This window comes from Leuciscus leuciscus, assembly GCF_965113295.1.
Source record: "Leuciscus leuciscus genome assembly, chromosome: 1".
In the NCBI taxonomy this organism is placed as follows: Eukaryota; Metazoa; Chordata; class Actinopteri; order Cypriniformes; family Leuciscidae; genus Leuciscus; species Leuciscus leuciscus.
Genome location: NC_138725.1, coordinates 4,996,896 through 5,014,554, shown reverse-complemented (window position 1 = coordinate 5,014,554; position 17,659 = coordinate 4,996,896). Strand labels below are relative to the sequence as shown.

Sequence of the window (17,659 nt, the reverse complement as noted above, 5' to 3'; positions counted from 1 at the left end):
AGAACTTCAACTGTACTTTGCACCCTTGTGCCATCTTCAGGTGAGATAAACTTCAGCTTTCTGAATCTTGGGTCGATGGCAGCTGCAAGAACAAGTGGGTTGTCTCTCTCTGCAGACACAGTGTTAAGATTCTCCCATCTCTCACTTATTCCTTTTCCTGCAATGGCTTGAAAGGCTTTTCCTGAGCTTGTCTCAAACTGCTGTATGGACCGTTGCAGCCCTTTGACCAGCTGTGGAAGACATGAAGCAGTAGCATACTCCTGCCCACTGAGGAAAACGGTAGCACATTCAAAAGGCCCTAACCCTTGCACCAGCTCTTCAAGTAGTACCCACTGCTCTGGTTTCAGGTCAAAGTAGTGCTTGCCTCTTGGTGTTACCTCAGGGTCTGAGAGAGTTGCAGTGACTGGCCAGCGCTGCTCCAGGAGTCTTGCTACCATGTAATAGGTACTATTCCATCGCGTATTGACGTCCTGGATCAGCTTGTGCTCTGTGGTGTTCATTTGCTGCTGCTTCTTCTTCAGTTTTGAATTTGCCAGCTCACTTCTCCTAAAGTGCTCAACTAGGTTTCTTGCAGCACCAGTAGCTTTGTTGATGCTGGGCTCTTTGAGGGCACTGTTGACGATAAGTTGGAGGGTGTGGCCAGCACAGCGGACTGAAGACCAACCGTGTTTTTCTTCCAGGAGTCGAGCTGCCGCTACCATGTTAGACCCGTTATCATGTACTATTGCTTTAATTTTGCTTGGCAAGATGTCAAATTTCTCTATCACCTCTTCCTTCCATATCATGATGTTCGCAGCAGTATGCCTCTCCTCCAGGGGTAGAGTGGCAAGGTTCAAAGTCTTCATTTGCCAGTCTTTGGTGATGAAATGACACGAAACTCCAAGATATGCCTCTGTGGCACGGCTGGTCCAAACATCACTCGTCAGTGTGATGGAGCTGTTTACCTCTTTTAGGATCTGCTTTACCTTTAAACACAAAATTAGATTTTTGAAAATATTTAACATGCAAAAACCTACATGTCAACAGAAACTGTGTGCATTCTAAACAATTACCTTCAGAAACGTTGTACTGTATTTCTGCTCCATCAAGTGGGTGAAATGGGTTCTGGATGGCAGGATGTAGTCTGGATTGAACTGGGCTATCATTTGTTGAAACCCAGCACCATCGACCATGGAGAGCGGCCTCATATCATAGATCAGACTCAGTGAGGGCATTCGCCTGTTGTGGGGTGCACGTCTGCTTCTTTTGCAGAAAGGGGTCCATGGTGGCTCTCTTCTTCAGACTGCATGCATTTAATTTAAAATACTTTTGTCAGGCACAGTCGGGCATAACGTTAAATCCTTTTTTTTTTTTTTTTTTTTTAAGCGAAAATACGCTTATAAAATGTACAATGTACATCCAAAACAAAACGTATTGGCTTGCATGTTATTTAAATCTTACCGAGGCGAGTCAAACTCTGTTTCATTCAACTGTCCGACGTGCTTTCTCTTTAAATGTTCATGCATCACCGAGGTGCTGCCGTGATACGCAAGGACTGCTTTGCAAACCATGCAGGTAATCTTTTTATTCGCCGTATCCAGGCTAAAATGCTCCCAAACTTTAGATGTTTTGGTACGCGCAGCTGCTGCGTTGGACGCCGCCATTTCTGTATGTTATCGCTCAGCAGAGAAGCTAATGCGCATGTGCGACTCTCGGCAGAGATGAAGAGAGATGCCTCACTCGGTCGCAAAAAACATGTCTGGCGACAACTTCGACAATGAAATTCATTGTCGACTATTTCTATTATCGATTTTTGTCGACAACGTCGACGAATCGTTGCAGCCCTAGTTTCAGTGAAGAAGGCCTTTACTACAGAAGATAAACTGAAAGACCATCAGAAAATTCACACTGGAGAAGGCGGCCATAACACTGTTAAGAGAGATGTGAATCTGATATTAATTTTTAACTCGTTCTTCATTGATTTTCATTAGAACATCTAGTTTCTCTTCCACTTCTACTCTTCCATATAAACGCAAGATATACTTTCATGTATCTTTGAAACTGGACACTTTTCTTCTCTTCTTCTCTTGAGATGCTTTGGCTCTTATAAGTCAGTAAAGAGAGAAATCTGTCTCATTCACTTTTACTTAATGTTTGTATTTGCTATGTAATGATTGATTAAACTCTTTATTCATTTTATCAACATCTCATTATTATTGTCCGTTTTCTTATTTTCTGCTGATTCTGCTTGAATTAGTTATTTTAATTCTGAAAGTCATGAAGTATCCTGATATGATTGCTTTTTGAGCTTTCCATGTTTTCATTTTCTCAATAGAGCTTTTAAATGCCTAAATTATATTTCACTGCACACATGACTGACATTGAATGAGATTGCTAAGTACAACGGTCATGCAGTCTCGGGTCTGTGGACGGGGCCCCAGCTGCATTGGCACATCAACTGCCTAGAGTTGCAAGCAGTACGCTTAGCCTTGTGTAGCCTTATGGGGCTTCTTCAGCAAAAGCACGTACTGGTCCGTACGGACAGCACTGCGACCGTTGCGTACATCAACCACCAGGGTGGTCTACGCTCCCGTATGTCGCAACTCGCCCGCCATCTCCTCCTATGGAGACAGAAGCATCCGAGGTTGCTTCAAGCCATTCACTTCCCTGGCGTGCACGAGCTCTCATGGCAGCCGACCCTTCCGGGTGATTGGCGACTCCATCCCCAGGCAGTCCAGCTGATTTGGGGAATCTTCTGAGCCGCTCAGATAGATCTGTTTGCTTCTCCGGACACGACCAATTTGCCAGTGGTTTTAATCCTTGACCTTAGGAACTCTCGGCATGGAAGCACTGGCTCACAACTGGCCCCAGGGCCTTCTCAAATATGCGTTCCCCGCAGTGAGTCTTCTTGGGCAGACTCTGTGCAAGGTCAGGGAGGACGAGGAGCAGTTCCTTCTTGTTGCGCCGTGTTGGCCCAACCGGACTTGGTTCGCAGAACCCATGCTCCTTGCGACAGCTCCTCCCTGGCCGACTCCTCTGAGGAAGGATCTCCTCTCCCAGAGACAGGGCAACCTGTGGCACCCGCGTCCAGACCTCTGGAAACTCCATGTCTGGTGGAATAAATCTAGGTGCCCTACCACAGGCTGTGGTAGACACCATCACTTCCACTAGAGCCTGTTCGTCGGTTGGTGTTCTTCACGCCGGGAAGACCCCCGAACTTGCCTGATTAGAGTAATGCTTTCCTTCCTGCAAGATGGGTTGGAGCGAAGGCTGTCTCCCTCCACCCTCAAAGTGTATGCTGCCACAATAGCCGCACACCACGATGCAGTAGAAGGTAAGTCATTGGGAAAGCACGACCTGATCATTGGATTCCTTAAGGGTGCCAGGAGGCTAAATCCGCCTCGTAATCCGCACCCCTACCCTCTTGGGATTTAACTTTAGTGCTCAGAGCACTCCAAAGGCCCCCTTTTGAGCCTTTGCCTACAGTTGAGCTAAATATCCTGTCTATGAAGACAGCGCTCCTGCTAGCTTTGGCTTCTATTAAGAGGGTAGGGGATCTGCAGGCATTTTCGGTTGACAAATCATGCCTAGAGTTCGGGCCGGGCCTTTCTCACGTTGTTCTGAGACCCCGGCTCGGATGTGTGCCCAAGGGTCCTACCACTCCTTTTGTGGATCAGGTAGTGAAACTGCAAGCGCTGCCCCCAGAGGACGCAGACCCAGCCCTAGTTTTTCTCTGTCCGTCCGCGCTCTGCGTTGTCACGTGGACAGAACGCAAAGCTGCAGGACCTCAGATCAGCTCTTGTCTGTAACGGAGGCCAGCAGATGGGGAAGGCTGTCTCCAAGCAGAGGTTAGCCCACTGGCTCGTGGATGCTATCGTCCGCGCTTATGATTCCCAGGACGTGCCTTGTCCACCCAGGTTGAGGGTATACTCTACTAGGAGCGTTGCCTCCTCCTGGGCTTTGGCTCAAGGCACCTCGCTGACAGACATCTATAGAGCTGCGGACTCGGCAACACCTAACACGTTTGCTAGGTTTTATAGCTTCTGTGTAGAACCTGTTTCCTCCCGTGTACTCTCTTCGGCCAGAAGCGCAAGGAATTAGGTTAGTGTCGGCTTGCTACGCCATTCTCGTCCCAGGGGCCAGATACATGCGTTTTCCTGCTCTGTTGGTTACCCAACAAATGGCTAACCTTGTGAATTCTTCCGTCACCCCCCGGCGTCAGGTGAGGCGAATCGCCGGTCGCCAGGCCTGTTACCTCTCACTATAAGCTGAGGTCAGGCTGGGGTTTATGTTGCGGTCCCTATGGTGACCCCATATGTGTTACACCCCAGATTTAGCCAGTGTCTTCCCCTCTACAGAGTCTGCTCTGTCGTCTCTGCTGAGTACATGCACATGTGTATTGCTAGTGCCTCCCTTCAGGAAGGTTTTGGGCTTCGCAGCGTTCGCTTCTACATCATGGGCATGCTTTCCCAGTGTTATCCAATGTCCACTGAGTGGGTCTTGCGGAACATCAGTGTGACCTCTTCCCAGCTAAGCTTCCGCACATAAGAGATAAGTTTCAAGAAACGGCTGGCTGAAGCTTAGGTAGGCGCTAGAAGGGGCCAGCACCATGGCATTTTATTAGGGATCCCAATTTGTTGGAAACTCTGACGAGACGTAGGATTTCCTGAACGAAATGGAACGTCTCAGTTACGTATGGTAACCCTCGTTCCCTGAGTAGGAGACGTCTGCTGTACCTTTGAGGAGGACTGGACACCGTTCGGCTCCTCAGCAAAAAGCGTTTGTGTATGCGCTTGCTTCCGCCTTTATACCTGCACTGGTAAGCGGGCCGCGGAGTGCAAATCTTGCATGCCAATGTTCACTGGCAATTGGTCTCCCTAGCGTGATCCCAATTCGTTGGAAACTCCTCCGACGAGACGTCTCCGTTCCCTATTTAGGGAACGAGGGTTACCATATGTAACCCGAGACGATCTGCTGAAAACACTCTTTATTTTCTTGACAATAGTTCCTGTTTTGACCTCATTTATTATACTAATGTCTTCAGATCTCCTGTAAATATACACTTAAAGCTCATTTCATTGGTGTCAGCAGACTGAGGGTATATGTTGGTTACTAATTTATTTCTGTCTTTATGATTTTAACTGTTTTTCTTACCATTATATTTGGAAGAATTTAAATTATTTATATTTTGTTTTATAGTTCTAGATACCTGTATTTTAATGAAGAAGCAGAATAATATTAGGATTAGTAATAAAAATCATTAAAAATAATGAATAAATTGGCATCAGTTATTGTATGATAAATAAATAGACAGACGCTTAGAAGTGTCATTAATTATAAAAACAAACTCAGTAATTGATATTTTTGATTTTGGCAGATAAGCTCCTCTCACACTGGAATACATCAGCGAAGCTACTCCCACTACACATCATCAGTGAAGCTCCTCCCACTGTAATTCCCCAATAAATGCTGTAAATTCCCATCAGCTACAAGTGAAGACGAGCATCAGGAAGAGCTGAAATCTGCAACGACTGAATTTATTAAAGAGGACAGTGAGAACCTGAGTGATCCAGAACCCTGCAGAATGAAACACACTGAAGATCCTGAAGAACAAAGAGGTTGGTGTTTATTCTTCATTCATTCATGCGGCTGAAGAACATTCATGTTAGAATCATTCAAACACTTCATCACATTTAGATAAACAGTTAAACAATGAAATGGTACAGAATGTTCTGGGTTTTTTCAACAAATGGTCAGTATGGTCACAAATGGTTTGAGTAATTTTTATATTGATTGTCAAGTCACCTTTATTTATATAGCGCTTTTAACAGTATGGATTGTTTCAAAGCAGCTTTACAATGATAATAGAAATTAGCAGAACAGTGAAGTCGCGAAGATCATTAGTTATTAACTTAGGGGACGCTAACACAACACCGTTCTAACAGAAAACCCTTAATGCGCTCCGGCTGCGCATCCGCACAAAAAAGTGCCTAGTGTCTCGAGAACACTCCCTGAAATAGGTTCGAAGGTGCAAACAATTACCCGTTTTCTCTGCGCAAACCTCTGAAACGCAAATCTGGGAAAACACAGACGGCGCGCATATATGTGTATCACGTGTTCGGTTGATAGGTATGCGCGTTTGAATATATATATGTGCGCAGGCGTGTAGTCCTTCTTCACAAATCAACTCTCAACAAACTAAGTTGTATGCCTTAAAAATGTATAATGCAGAAATTGTCGTCTCGTCTGCGTAGCCACGCGAACCGGAATAATATCAACAATGTTTTATCTGTATAGAGGTAAAGGGAACGAGGCCTTCACAGGGGAGAGACTAGTTGACACTTCAGGACTGCGATGTCGTGTCCAGGCACTGGTCCTTCATCAGATCTGGATACGGGCTGGATCCGGCGAATTGCGGTAAACCTTTGGGATAAACAGAGAGACTAATATTAGCGTAGATGTCATTCTTCTTATGATGTAACGAGTACATCAGGATTTATGGGAAGTGTTCCCAGTCTCGACTCATCTAAACTATGCAGCCTAACATTGAATTTTAAAGTCTATAATGTGTTATGTGTATGTTAGGCCAAAGAGATGTGTTTTTAGTCTAGATTTGAACTGACAAGAGTGTGTCAGCTTTCCGGATGATGGTAGGAAGACTGTTCCAAAGCTTAGGTGCTAAATAGGATAAGGATCTACCACCAGCAGTCGATTTTAATATTCTAGGTATTATCAACTGAAATTTTGATTTTGCAATAGACGTGAAGGACAATAGTGCGTTAAGAGCTCGCTCAAGTCCTGCGGAGCTAAACCATTTAGTGCTTTGTAAGTAATCAGCAATATTTAAACATTTACAGTATATGATGTTTAATAGGGAGCCAGTGCAGTGTTGACAGAACAGGGCTAATATGGTCATACTTCCTGGTTCTGGTAAGAACTCGAGCTGCTGCGTTTTAGACTAGCTGTAGTTTATTAAGCGTGCAGGGCAACCACCCAGTAGAGCATTACAATAATCTAGCCTTAAGGTCATGAACACATGAACTAATTGCTCTGCATTTTTATTGAGAGCATATGACGTAATTTCAGTGGTGTGGCGTCAGAGCCAGCAGGGCCTTCTCTGCTGGCCCTGTCAAAATCAAAAATATGTAATTTTTCTATAATTAAATTAATGTGTGTCTGAACATGTCTAAATTCAATTACTGTCTGTCAGTACGTTACGATTATATTTCCAGAAAGAATATGGTTATTTTTTGTGAGTCTGAGCTAGATTTTCCATGTCATCTAAACGCAGCTCCGTGGACCAGCACTAGTAGTATAGCTAGCCTTCCGTTAAAGCTGCCATTTTCCATTTGATCATATCTTTGACTGAAGTGTTTTATCAGCCAATCAAATTGTGATGCGTATGACAGAACACCCCTAAGGCCCAGCGATGTGTCGACGGCTAGCTAGACGGTGGGCAGATACAATACATGTTTGTGTACAATAAAAATTTTCGGGAAAAATAACATTACGATGTCCAGAAATCAATTTCAATAGTACATTGGGTCATTTTGGGTACATTTGTCATTCGAGATACAAACATATATTGTTAGTACAGAGAATTTCCAAGTGACTAAATGCATTGATACTTATCTACATGTGACTTTGAAATGAAAGATTGGTATCAAAGAACAAACCGACGACGAGGACCTGACAGAGCAGCCATCAAGTGTTAGACGATATTCTAGGTTATTACGTGAGGACTTTTTTTGTCCAATAATTAGAATGTTTTTTTTGTTTTTTTTTCAGAATTAAGTAGTAGAAAATTACTAGTTATCCAGTTTTTTATATCTGCTATGCATTAATGTTTGTGAATTGGTAAGTTTCGTCAGGGCGTGAAGAAATATAGAGCTGAATATCATCAGCATAACAGTGAAAACCAATGCCATGCTTCCTAATGATATCTCCTAAGGGTAGCATGTACAGAGTGAACAGCAACAGTCCTAGTACTGAGCCTTGTGGTACGCCATACTGAACTTGTGATCGATAAGACATCTCTTCATTTACTGCTACAAACTGATAACGGTCAGATAAGTATGATTTAAACCATGATTTAAATTCCACTAATGCCGACATAGTTTTCAAGTCTATTTAAAAGGATGTTGTGGTCAATAGTATCAAATGCAGCACTAAGATCAAGTAACAATAATAGAGAGATACAATCATGAACGGATGATAAGAGCAAATCATTTGTGACTAATGAGAGCAGTCTCAGGACTATGGTACGGTCTAAATCCTGATTGAAAATCCTCACAGATATCATTTCCTTCTAAAAAGGAACACAATTGTTAAGATACTGCCTTTTCTAGTATTTTTGACAGAAAAGGTAGATTTGAGATTGGCTTGTAATTGACTAATTCTGTAGGATCAAGTTGCATTTTTTTTACGTGTTTTAATCATAGCCAGCTTAAAAGCTTTTGGTACGTATCCTAATGACAAAGAGGAATTAATGATATTAAGAAGAGGATCTATGACCTTTGGAAGCATATATTTCATTAACATTTGTGGCTATCCAACATGAAAATGCATGCACCAAAGCCTTTCACAATATTTTCTTCAGATTACTCCAGATTTCTCCCACACACTGGACTTGATTTTTGATGACGTATTGTCGACAACTTTAACATCTCCACTAGCTATTCTTTTCTTCAACTCCTCAGTGTAACGAAGCACCAGACTCAGTGGGATTCATTTGTAGCTTTTATTAGAATAGTCGTACAGGCAGGGTAAATCACAGCAGACAGGGCAATGGAGGAAACACAGAGAATATCCAAGTAAGAGGCAGAGGTCAGGACAGGCAGCAATAATCACAGTCCAATAAACCATCCGGGTCAGGGCAGGCAGGGAAACAAAACAAACACAGGAAATAACGCTCGGAAATAACAGCCAGGGCAAATCAAGACTTCGCAGTGAGATGTGTGTGGAAGTGGCTTATATGAGTGTGTGCAAATGAGGTGCTGGTGTGTTGCGCAATCAGTATGGGGTAAGAGGCATGATAGGAATTTGAGTTCAGGAGAGAGTGGTTAATATTCTGGAGACGGATCCCTCCGGTGGTGCAGAGGAGGCGATATGGGAACCGCCTCTGTAACAGAGCCCTCCCCCTGCGAGCGGCTCCTGACACGAGGAGGCAAACGACACCGGGGTCTTCCACGAGGTCGAGGGGCCGGTTTTTCCGGGTGAATCCGGTGAAACTCCTCAGTGAGTGTGGGGTCAAGGATATCTCCAGAGTTGACCCAGGACTGCTCCTCCAGACCAAGCCCCTCCCAGTCAACCAGATATTGGAGAATGTTGCCCCGGCGTCTGGAGTCAAGCAACTTGTGCACATGGTACGCCTCCTTGCCATCAACCAGGATAGGTGGGGGAGTCTGCGAGGCGGCTTCCTCCTCTGGCTCTCCTCTCGGACCACTGGCATGTTTTAGATGGGCAACATGAAAAGTCGGAGAAATGCGGTAATTAGTGGGTAGGTCTAATCGAAATGATACAGGAGAAACTCGTTTAATAATTTGGAACAGGCCAACATACCTGGGACTGAGTTTGCGGCATGGAAGTCGGAGTCTGAGGTCTCTGGTGGAAAGCCAGACCCACTGGCCGACGTGATACTCAGGAGCAGGACGACGATGTCGATTGGCCTGTTGTTGTTCTTGTTGTCGGACGGCATAAAGTAAGTGGGTGTGAGCTTGATCCCAAACTTCTTCGCTCTTGTGTAACCATTCAGTGATGGAAGTAAGTTCTGTGGGTTCATCGGACCAGGGGAAAAGAGGAGGTTGAAAGTCTAAGATGCATTTAAATGGAGTGATGCCAGTGGCGGGTTTGACCAGTGAATTTTGTGCGTATTCGGCCCAAAACAGATATCTGCTCCATTCTGCTTGTTGTTGTTGACAGTAGGAGCGGAGGAAGCGGATGACGTCCTGATTCAAGCATTCAGTCTGGCCGTTGGACTGGGGATGATAACCAGAGGTGAGACTAATATTTACTTTGAGATGCTTGAAGAATGCAGCCCAGACCCTGGAAGTGAATTGTGGTCCCCGGTCAGACACTATATCTTGTATTCTATGGTATCCCATAGAATCGGAATACCTGGTTGCAAAGGAGTTCAGCGGTTTCGAATGCGGTGGGAAGCTTGGTTAACCCCCTGGGGTCGGCTATCGCTCCGGCGCGATAGGCTCGTTTTTTTTCCTTATGAGTGCAAAAACAAAAATAAATAAAATATTAATTTTTATCTTATATGCTTGTGTTATACATCAATCGATCCTGTTTAGTGTGTATTTTTTTTGTGTATGCTCATAATAAAAACAAAGTGTTGTGCTTTTCGCCAAATAAAGAAAAATAAACATGATGCGAGTTCTGCCTACTCTCCGTCAGTGAAGTCAATTCTGAAACGCGTCCGAAAATGAACTGTAACTCAGCGAATACTCAGTCAAACAGGCATACAGACACACAGGCATGAAGCTTGAATTCTCTTCTTTTAAATGAAGTAATTTTTATAAAAAACAAATATTCAGTTTATATAATATGTATGTAAAAAGAGAGATGTCAGTCGTTCTCATCTCAGCTAATTAAGTTTTAATGTGACTCCGCCTACGGAGACCGCGCTATATCGGTCTCCGCGCTATGGAGACCGATACATACAAACCTGTGAAATGCCCACATCCGCTGGATAAGGCCGGTGACACACTGGATGCGTGGCGTAAGCGTCTCAGCTGCGTGGCGTGTCCATTTTTATTTCGGCTCCCATGTTAACAGTTTAGAGTTTGCACACTGCCTGTGTGAGACGCGCGTCTCAGGCGCGGCACGAGCCGCGTGGAAAACGCGTGCATGCTAGAAATAGAACCGACGCCTATTTTTCACGCGACACGCAAGCGTCTTGGAAGCGTTTCCATGCAAAATTGAATAGGAAAATCTTTTGATATGTCGTTTGGACACGAATACATATTAATAAATGTCCTTTTGATGTTTAAAAGTGTTTAGGTTTTGACATAAATGCAAATATAAATGTAATTTTACAAAATATTATCGATTTTCAAATACTGCTGTATTGAATGAACAGCTTTTAGCAAACTCTATTGCTATACTGAGATGAGGAATATATACTGTATGTGTTTTGTCAAAAATAAAGTCATCAACTAACTAATGAATCCTTTACTTTGAAATACGTATGATAAAATGTATACTTTAGTTTTGAAAGACGTTGACTAGTTTTGAATAGATTATGAAGTATGTATGTGTATGCATATATATATATATATGTGTGTGTGTGTATATATGTGTATATATACACTCACCTAAAGGATTATTAGGAACACCATACTAATACTGTGTTTGACCCCCTTTCGCCTTCAGAACTGCCTTAATTCTACGTGGCATTGATTCAACAAGGTGCTGAAAGCTTTCTTTAGAAATGTTGGCCCATATTGATAGGATAGCATCTTGCAGTTGATGGAGATTTGTGGGATGCACATCCAGGGCACGAAGCTCCCGTTCCACCACATCCCAAAGATGCTCTATTGGGTTGAGATCTGGTGACTGTGGGGGCCATTTTAGTACAGTGAACTCATTGTCATGTTCAAGAAACCAATTTGAAATGATTCGAGCTCTGTGACATGGTGCATTATCCTGCTGGAAGTAGCCATCATCAGTATGCAGGGACATTGTCTCATCAGGTGTGAACTACTAAATATGCATGATGCTGTTGGAACATTTACGTTTACTTCCCCGGGGCCTCCTCCCGGTGGGACATGCCCGGAACACCTTCCCGGGAAGGCATCCAAGAGGCATCCGGAAAAGATGCCCGAGCCACCTCAGCTGGCCCCTCTCTATGTGGAGGAGCAGCGGCTCTACTCTGAGCTCCTCCCGAGTGACTGAGCTTCTCACCCTATCTCTAATGGATTGCCCAGCCACCCTGCCGAGAAAGCTCATTTCGGCCGCCTGTATCCGGGATCTTGTCCTTTCGGTCATGACCATAGGTGAGAGTAGGAACGTAGATTGACCGGTAAATCGAGAGCTTCGCCTTGCGGCTCTGCTCCTTTTTCACCACGACAGACCGGTACAGCGACTGCATTACTGCAGAAGCTGCACCGTCTGTCAATCTCCCGTTCCATTCTTCCCTCACTCGTGAACAAGACCCCAAGATACTTGAACTCCTCCACTTGAGGCAGGAACTCTCCACCAACCTGAAGCGGGCAAACCACCCTTTTCCGACTGAGAACCATAGCCTCGGATTTGGAGGTGCTGATTCTCATCCCAGCCGCTTCACACTCGGCTGCAAACCGTCCCAGTGCATGCTGAAGGTCCTGGTCTGATGGGGCCATCATGACAACATCATCCGCAAAGAGCAGAGATGAAATCATGTGGTCTCCAAACCTGACCCCCTCCGGCCCCTGGCTGCGCCTAGAAATTCTGTCCATAAAAATTATGAACAGAACCGGCGACAAAGGGCAGCCCTGCCGGAGTCCAACATGCACCGGGAACAAGTCTGACTTACTGCCGGCAATGCGAACCAAGCTCCTGCTCCGGTCATACAGGGACCGGATAGCCCTTAGCAAAGGGCCCTGAACCCCATACTCCTAGAGCACCCTCCACAAGATGCCACAAGGGACACGGTCAAATGCCTTCTCCAAATCCACAAAGCACATGTGGATTGGTTGGGCAAACTCCCATGAACCCTCCAGCAGCCTGTAGAGGGTATAAAGCTGGTCCAGTGTTCCACGACTGCTGCAGAGGCGTGTCAGCCAAGACAACCCCACAACATCCAGAGACTTGAGGTACTCAGGGCGGATCTCATCCAACCCTGGTGCCTTGCCACCGAGAAGTTTCTTGACTACCTCGGTGACTTCAGCTTGGGTGATGGACAAGTCCGCCTCCGAGCCCTCAGACTCTGCTTGCTCAATGGAAGACGTGACGGCGGGATTGAGGAGATCCTCAAAGTATTCCTTCCACCGTCCGGTGATATCCCCAGTCGAGGTCAACAGCTGCCCACCTCCACTGTAAACTGCGTTGGTAGGGCACTGCTTCCCCCTCCTGAGGCGCCGGATGGTTTGCCAGAATCTCTTCGAGGCAGACCGATAGTCCTTCCCAGGCCCGAGTTTTTGCCTCCACAACCACCCGGGCTGCTGTCCGCTTGGCCTGTTGGTACCCGTCAGCTACCTCAGGAGTCCCACAAGCCAGCCAGGCCCGATAGGACTCCTTCTTCAGCTTGACGGCATCCCTTACTTCCGGTGTCCACCACCGGGTTCTGGGATTGCCGCCTCGACAGGCACCGGAGACCTCACGGCCACAGACTCGAGTGGCCGCGTTGACAATGGAGGTGGATTGTGCGCGCGGTTATGAGGAATTTTTAAAAGTGAAAGTAGCCTAGGGAGGGAGTGGCGTGTGAGCACAACTAAACTGATGTGGATTTTAAATTATTACATCAACTTGAAATACAGGCATATTTTAGAAGATGTGTTTCTAAAAATATGCATATATTTTTACGTTTCCATGTGATTGTTTTAAACCCATGTTTAGACCTGTGTTTCCCCCGTGTCTGACACAGTTAGATATTTTTCACCCGTTTGAGCAAAGTTTGCTGGTCACCCGTCTGGTAATCGAACGTGTAAAAAGTGTAGTGTGAACTTCCATTAATAATTTAAACGTTTTTAGTCAAATAAATATCAATCTCAAAACATGGCAGTATTGTATATTTTAATGGTAATGTTAGATAATTGTGTCTTTGATCAAATTAATAGTTCTTGCTAAAGAAACATGGGATTTGTGCCTATAATGTTTTAAAGATAATAGTTGGAAGATAAATTTACCTCGTTCATGGAAAGTTTCAAGGACATATAATCAGTTTATAAAAAGGCATCAAATTATCAAAATATTTTATAACAGTTGTCTACTTTCTACTATTACATCAGGGCTTACTTTCATGTCCTTTCACTTTATATTCCTCTCTTTAAATTAATTTGATGTACTGAAAATGAAATGTAACATTTGTTTCTTTCCTGTCAGACCAGATGGAAGTGAAGGAGGAAAGTGAAGAACTGATGGAAGTGAAGGAGGAGAGTGAAGAACTGAGTGAAGTGAAGGTGGAGAGTGAAGAACTGAGTGAAGTGGAGGAGGAGAGTGAAGAACTGAGTGAAGTGAAGGTGGAGAGTGAAGAACTGAGTGAAGTGGAGGAGGAGAGTGAAGAACTGAGTGAAGTGAAGGAGGAACATCATGTCCAACCTGGAGAAAAACCTTTGAGTCGCTCAAAGTCTAAAAATAAATTTTTAAAGAAAAGAAGAGCCAAGAAATCTTTCACCTGCACTCAGTGTGGGAAGAGCTTCACAACCAAACAAAGTCGTGAGATTCACATGAGAATCCACACTGGAGAGAAGCCATTCTCATGTGAACAGTGCGGGAAGAGTTTCAGTCAAGCATCATCCCTAAATGTTCACATGATGATCCACACCGGAGAGAAGCCGTTCACATGTGATCAATGCAGCAAAACATTTCTAAGTGCAGACCTGAAGAGACACCTGAGAGTTCATACAAAGGAGAAGCCGCATTCATGTTCTGTGTGTGGAAAGAGTTTTTCACTGTTGCAATCTTTACATAAACATGAGAAAATAATGCACACTGGTGTGAGAGAGTACATGTGCTTTGAGTGTGAGAAGACTTTCACTACAGCGGACAATTTAAAACAGCACCAGAGAATTCACACTGGAGAAAAACCTTACAAGTGTTCACACTGTGACAAGAGATTCAATCAGTCAGCAAATATGAAAACACATGAGAGGATCCACACTGGAGAAAAACCTTACAAGTGTTCACACTGTGACAAGAGATTCAGTCGATCAGAACATCTGAAAAGACATGAGATGTTCCACACTGGAGAGAAGCCGCACACGTGTGATCAGTGTGGCAAGAGTTTTGCTTTTAAAAGTGACCTGAAGCTACACATGAAGATCCATGCAATGTAGAAACCACTTAAACACAGTCTGAGATCACGGTAAGTAATTTATTGTCACGTGCTGAGAAACAAAGTCTCTTCTGTGTAAGTTAGACACACATCACCGCTGACCGACCCAGTCAATTTATGTGCGACCCAAATGAATTTTATGAGCTTGGGGAAGAAATAATACAAATAAAATAAATACACAAATAAAAAACTTTGAGGCAAACTTTAATTTACGTTTTTGTACAGCACCGTTTTTGTATAGCACTCTTGTCCTCCAGCAACGCTAACAAACGAGTCAGCTATAAGGTCGTTCACACATTGTTGTCGTCACTTACAAAGGCGACACTTTCGCATCTGCGTGGAGTGTGACGCCTGTTTCACACATACTCCGTTTGCAGTGCGTATGCGGTGCGTATTTTTTTCCGTACCCATGTTAACAGGTTAGAGCTTTCACACTGCACGCGGATGCGGTCCGGCAATCCGTTCCAGTTGCGGTGCGTATACAGCAGTGCAGAGATCGTTTCCGCACCAGGGTCTATTTCTGCTGTGTGCACACGCTGAATTAAAGTGACAGCGAATGCATTTAATAAAATAAAATGTAGTAATCTCACCATAAATGCATTTAACTAAATACTACTATTTTTCATAGTCAACTTTTTACTTCAAGACGGGGGTAAATCAAGGAAAACTACAATTTACTTCAACAAGGCGACATAATGAACAACATTCGTCTCATTCGTGGAGGTGGAAAAACAAGTTCTTTGTGACATGCAATATTTATTTATGTATGCAATATTAATATAAGTGCATGGTTCAATATTTTACCACTTGCTTGAGCAACTTAATATATAGTAATATAGAAGTAATGCAAACTTTTTGAATAAAAGTTTGTTTAGATTGTGTTTAAACGTGAATACGTCTAAAGAGTGTAGGCCTATATGTGTACAAAGAGAAATAAAATTTGCCGATAACTTGTGGATTTGAAATACAAATAATGAGTACGTGTTTGTGGTACAGCCGTGGATCAGTTACGCACTGCAAACGCAGCATATGTGAAAGCACTATAGCACGTGCTGCTCCTGCACCGCATACGCACTGCACAAATAGTATGTGTCAAACGGCCGTTACTCATTTGCCCCCGCTGAAAGTTGTACAGACCAAAAAAGATGAGCTGAACTGTGTGTGTGTGTGTGTGTGTGTGTGTGTGTGTGTGTGTGTGTAACATGCTGGGACACACAAGGTGGTAGAGTACATGTAGTACAGGAAGGCTATGTTATGAAAAAATAGAGTATCCATCGCTACTGTAAAGTACAATTAAAAAAATAATATAATAAAAATAAATAATAGGCTATTACGTTTTAGCTCAAAAACAATTGTAATAAAAGATAGGATCATAAGATATGCAATATATCAGGAGACATGGTTTTTACCACTTCATAAATTTTTGTTTTGTAAATCGTCAGACAGGATTTTTACCACTTTATCCACTTCATTAAGTTTTGCTTTGTAGGAAGCCTTTCTTTAAGGCAAATTTCGTTTTGTACAAATTGTATCTTAATTTTAATAAATGTTTCAACCACTTGCATGTATTTAATAAATAAAAAGCAAATATAGCAGAAAATATAATAACCGTGACATGGAAGCGTGGGCGCGCCGCGTTCACTTGCATTGTGAACTAGAGCGCAGCTTTCTTGCAGCTCGCATCAGCAGAGCATTGCATCATCCATAGACCGCAAAACAATCAGCGGATGGCGGGCGGGTGCGGCTTTGAAATTTGGTCAAAAAACGTTGGTGCGGATGATGAGTTTTGTGATGCGGTTGCGGATAAAATATTACCCCTTCCGCGTATCTCTATCGATAACAACATTGAACATGATAAATACCTTACCAACCCATGACCTCAACTGACAACCAACCGGAACCAAACTTTTTTTCTTTTTCTATGCCCTATAGCCAAATCTCTCCCCTCCCCCATAGCCGGTGTGTGGTGAGCACAGGACACTTTGTTGATTGATTGATATCTATTAACTCGTGTTCAACCAACAGGAATGTCTAATTTGTCAGTTCAGACCAATGCAAAAAACAAACAAATTCATTCTCTGACAGTAGGTGGCGCTCATGTAAAGCAGAAATATACAGCACTATACCAGGCTGCGAATAAATGGTCACATTTTGCAACCTTTTTATGAGAGAGAGCTGCCATTTTTGCCACATACGAGCAACATCACACAGCAAACGAAAGCAGAATGAACCCACGCTACTCGTCTGAGCTGCGCAGCGAAAACAGTTTATCAGCTCAGAGCAATATACTAGACAGCGGTTTACTCGTGAGCCGAACTCGATTACGCAACAACATTACTCCACAGAGCTGGCAGATTCATTGAGAAATGCTATACAATAAGGTTTCATTAATGTTCCTGGCACAAAGTTTACTCCACAAAAGAAAGTAGTCCTGGAAATATTTGAAAATGAGGATGTTAATTTTTCAATATCCAAAACTGAAGCCTGCAGTTGAAATACATTTTACTTTTTTTATGACTATCAGTGTGCATTGAAACAAATCTTTATGCATTTCATTTGCAGGAAGACCTACACTTCGGGTATTTAAGGAGGAACTGGCATACATTTAACCAGGTGATCCATGGCCTTGGACCTGGAGCATGTTCAAGTTCAAAACGGTACGCAACGTTTTGCGACGGTTTCCGGGTTGAACGTCATGTT

The 17,659-nt window shown here is 43.7% G+C and overlaps 2 protein-coding genes across 3 annotated transcripts in view; both read left to right on the top strand.

Moving 5' to 3' along the window:
* Window positions 1-17,659, top strand: part of LOC309494460 (uncharacterized protein) — a 310,444-nt gene that overhangs the window by 12,392 nt on the left and 280,393 nt on the right. The window contains exon 2 of one of the 2 annotated variants that reach the window (XR_014204324.1): window positions 14,038-14,123. The exons of the other annotated variant lie outside the window; for it this stretch is intronic. The gene's annotated coding sequence lies outside the window, so the exon portion shown is untranslated. Of the gene's footprint in view, window positions 1-14,037; window positions 14,124-17,659 lie in introns of those variants that run through there. 2 annotated transcript variants of the gene reach the window in all.
* On the top strand, window positions 5,054-16,929 carry LOC309506643 (uncharacterized protein; the record flags this gene model as incomplete). The annotated part of the gene is made up of 3 exons (XM_082180542.1): window positions 5,054-5,597; window positions 14,008-14,646; window positions 16,916-16,929. Exons 1-3 carry the CDS (start codon window positions 5,564-5,566, stop codon window positions 16,927-16,929), a joined length of 687 nt encoding a protein of 228 aa, XP_082036668.1. The 5' UTR covers window positions 5,054-5,563.